The sequence below is a fragment of the Eimeria mitis genome, genomic scaffold, assembly GCF_000499745.2.
Source record: "Eimeria mitis Houghton genomic scaffold, Emh_scaff2375, whole genome shotgun sequence".
Taxonomy (NCBI): Eukaryota; Apicomplexa; class Conoidasida; order Eucoccidiorida; family Eimeriidae; genus Eimeria; species Eimeria mitis.
The window spans coordinates 6353-8042 of NW_013570711.1; the positions used below are offsets into that span (position 1 = coordinate 6353).

The window sequence follows — 1690 nt, forward strand, 5'->3', positions numbered from 1 at the left end:
ACTATTTTGCTGGAATACCGATGTTCATAAGTAATACACTACACTTGCTATACACGCGAATTCCCTCCCCGCATCATGCATTTGTATGCCATTTGTTGTGTGGCGCATGCAGCTATGAGCGCTGGGGGCCCGAATTCGTTTGTTGTGAAGGCTCAGTCTGAGCCTCGGGGTTTGGGTCTGAATACCGCAGATGCTGTGAAGGTGGAGGAGGCTCTACTGCGTGTTGAGGAGGCTCTNGGGGTTTGGGTCTGAATACCGCAGATGCTGTGAAGGTGGAGGAGGCTCTACTGCGTGTTGAGGAGGCTCTAGATCATGAGGAAGGCCTGTCTGTGGGTTACTGCTCACGTTACTATATTCTGATCTCACCAAATACGCTATAATATTATAAGACTTGGTTAATAGAACGACTAAGACGCTACTTCTTTTCCTCTATTCAATACAAAAGAGGAGGACGATATGCTTATGTGCTACAGGAGGGCGGATCCAACTCAGAGAAATGTTCTGCTCTGATTAGCTCCGTCTTGCGTGACCCCATCAGCCCAACAAGTTCTCTGCCTCATGAAGTCCTACTGACATCGGATGCGTTTGGTTTATGTTTCCTTCTCTTGCGGCTACGTTCTTATATCAGTGCTGAGAGGGACACTGTCACAATTGATGAGTTGCTGCAGACAGTTTATATTGATGGGCTGCCGCTGGTACAACACTTGGATTTCTTGCAACAGAGACGGGCAGATATGGATGAAAGAAAGCTGCGAGTGAAACTCATAACTCCTTTCTTGCGTCTTCTGCTTCTTACTACTGTTGAGAGTCTGGGTAATAACCTAGGTGGTATCAGCTTCAGATCCTATGATGCAGAGGCCAAGATGATCTCTTTCCAGTATACACTGCAGGATGTCTCACCCCAACTGGCTCCAGCAGAAGTACTCGCCTATGCCGCCGATCTCCTTCTCGGGTCTCATACAGACAGACGACACCGCTTTATCACTTTTGCTTTCGAAGGTTCGTATAGTTTCATCAACACAACAGAAATACACAGCCCCACCACCAGCTTCATACAACTCCAAATTTGAATGTATTAGCACTGCACACACTATCATGATCATGATGCTATTCTTAGGCTAACTGAAAATCAATATTTTAATCAGTATAATAATAATTATTTATAATATTATGATTATTGTGGTTATAATTATGTTTTTTTCTCTGCAGGTCCCCAGTTCCTTATGGATTGGTACCGCTATGTCGAGCCAGAGAAACTTCGTGCTTACGTTGATGCCGCTCGTGCACAGAGGGTAACTGTGAGCTATCAAGATATGGCGAAGCTAAGCAGTGTATACACTGTAACAGATCTTGCGGATTTAGCCTTCAGTTTGCGGCAGAGTTCTAAGCTGGATGTAGAAAGAGTTGCTAGGGAGGCAGCAGTGAAGATCATGCAAGATGAAAGCAAACCCCCACTCAAACGATACGGTCTAGCGCATATGTTGGTAGATATGGTGGCTCAGGCTGCACATTTAAAACAGAAATGCCTTGGAAAAGCTCTAGAAGAATATGAAACATTCAGTAGCTCAACATTGCTAGATAAAGAACTATTCAGATATGATTGCTTCTACAACCAAATGTATGATTCCAGCTCCTTTGCTGACGTCGCACGCAGCATCTCAGAGGAGGATATTGCAGAGGTTATGGCAGC

At 44.9% G+C, this 1690-nt stretch overlaps 1 protein-coding gene across 1 annotated transcript in view; it reads left to right on the plus strand.

The window, feature by feature from the left end:
- EMH_0052810 (uncharacterized protein) overlaps positions 1-1425 on the plus strand; it is a gene marked incomplete at both ends in the record, with an annotated part of 7159 nt that extends 5734 nt beyond the window's left edge. The window contains 5 exon segments of the mRNA XM_013496915.1: positions 113-234; positions 238-246; positions 474-999; positions 1210-1292; positions 1399-1425. Coding sequence (XP_013352369.1) covers positions 113-234; positions 238-246; positions 474-999; positions 1210-1292; positions 1399-1425 — 767 coding nt within the window.
- Between the last annotated feature and the right edge of the window lie 265 nt (positions 1426-1690).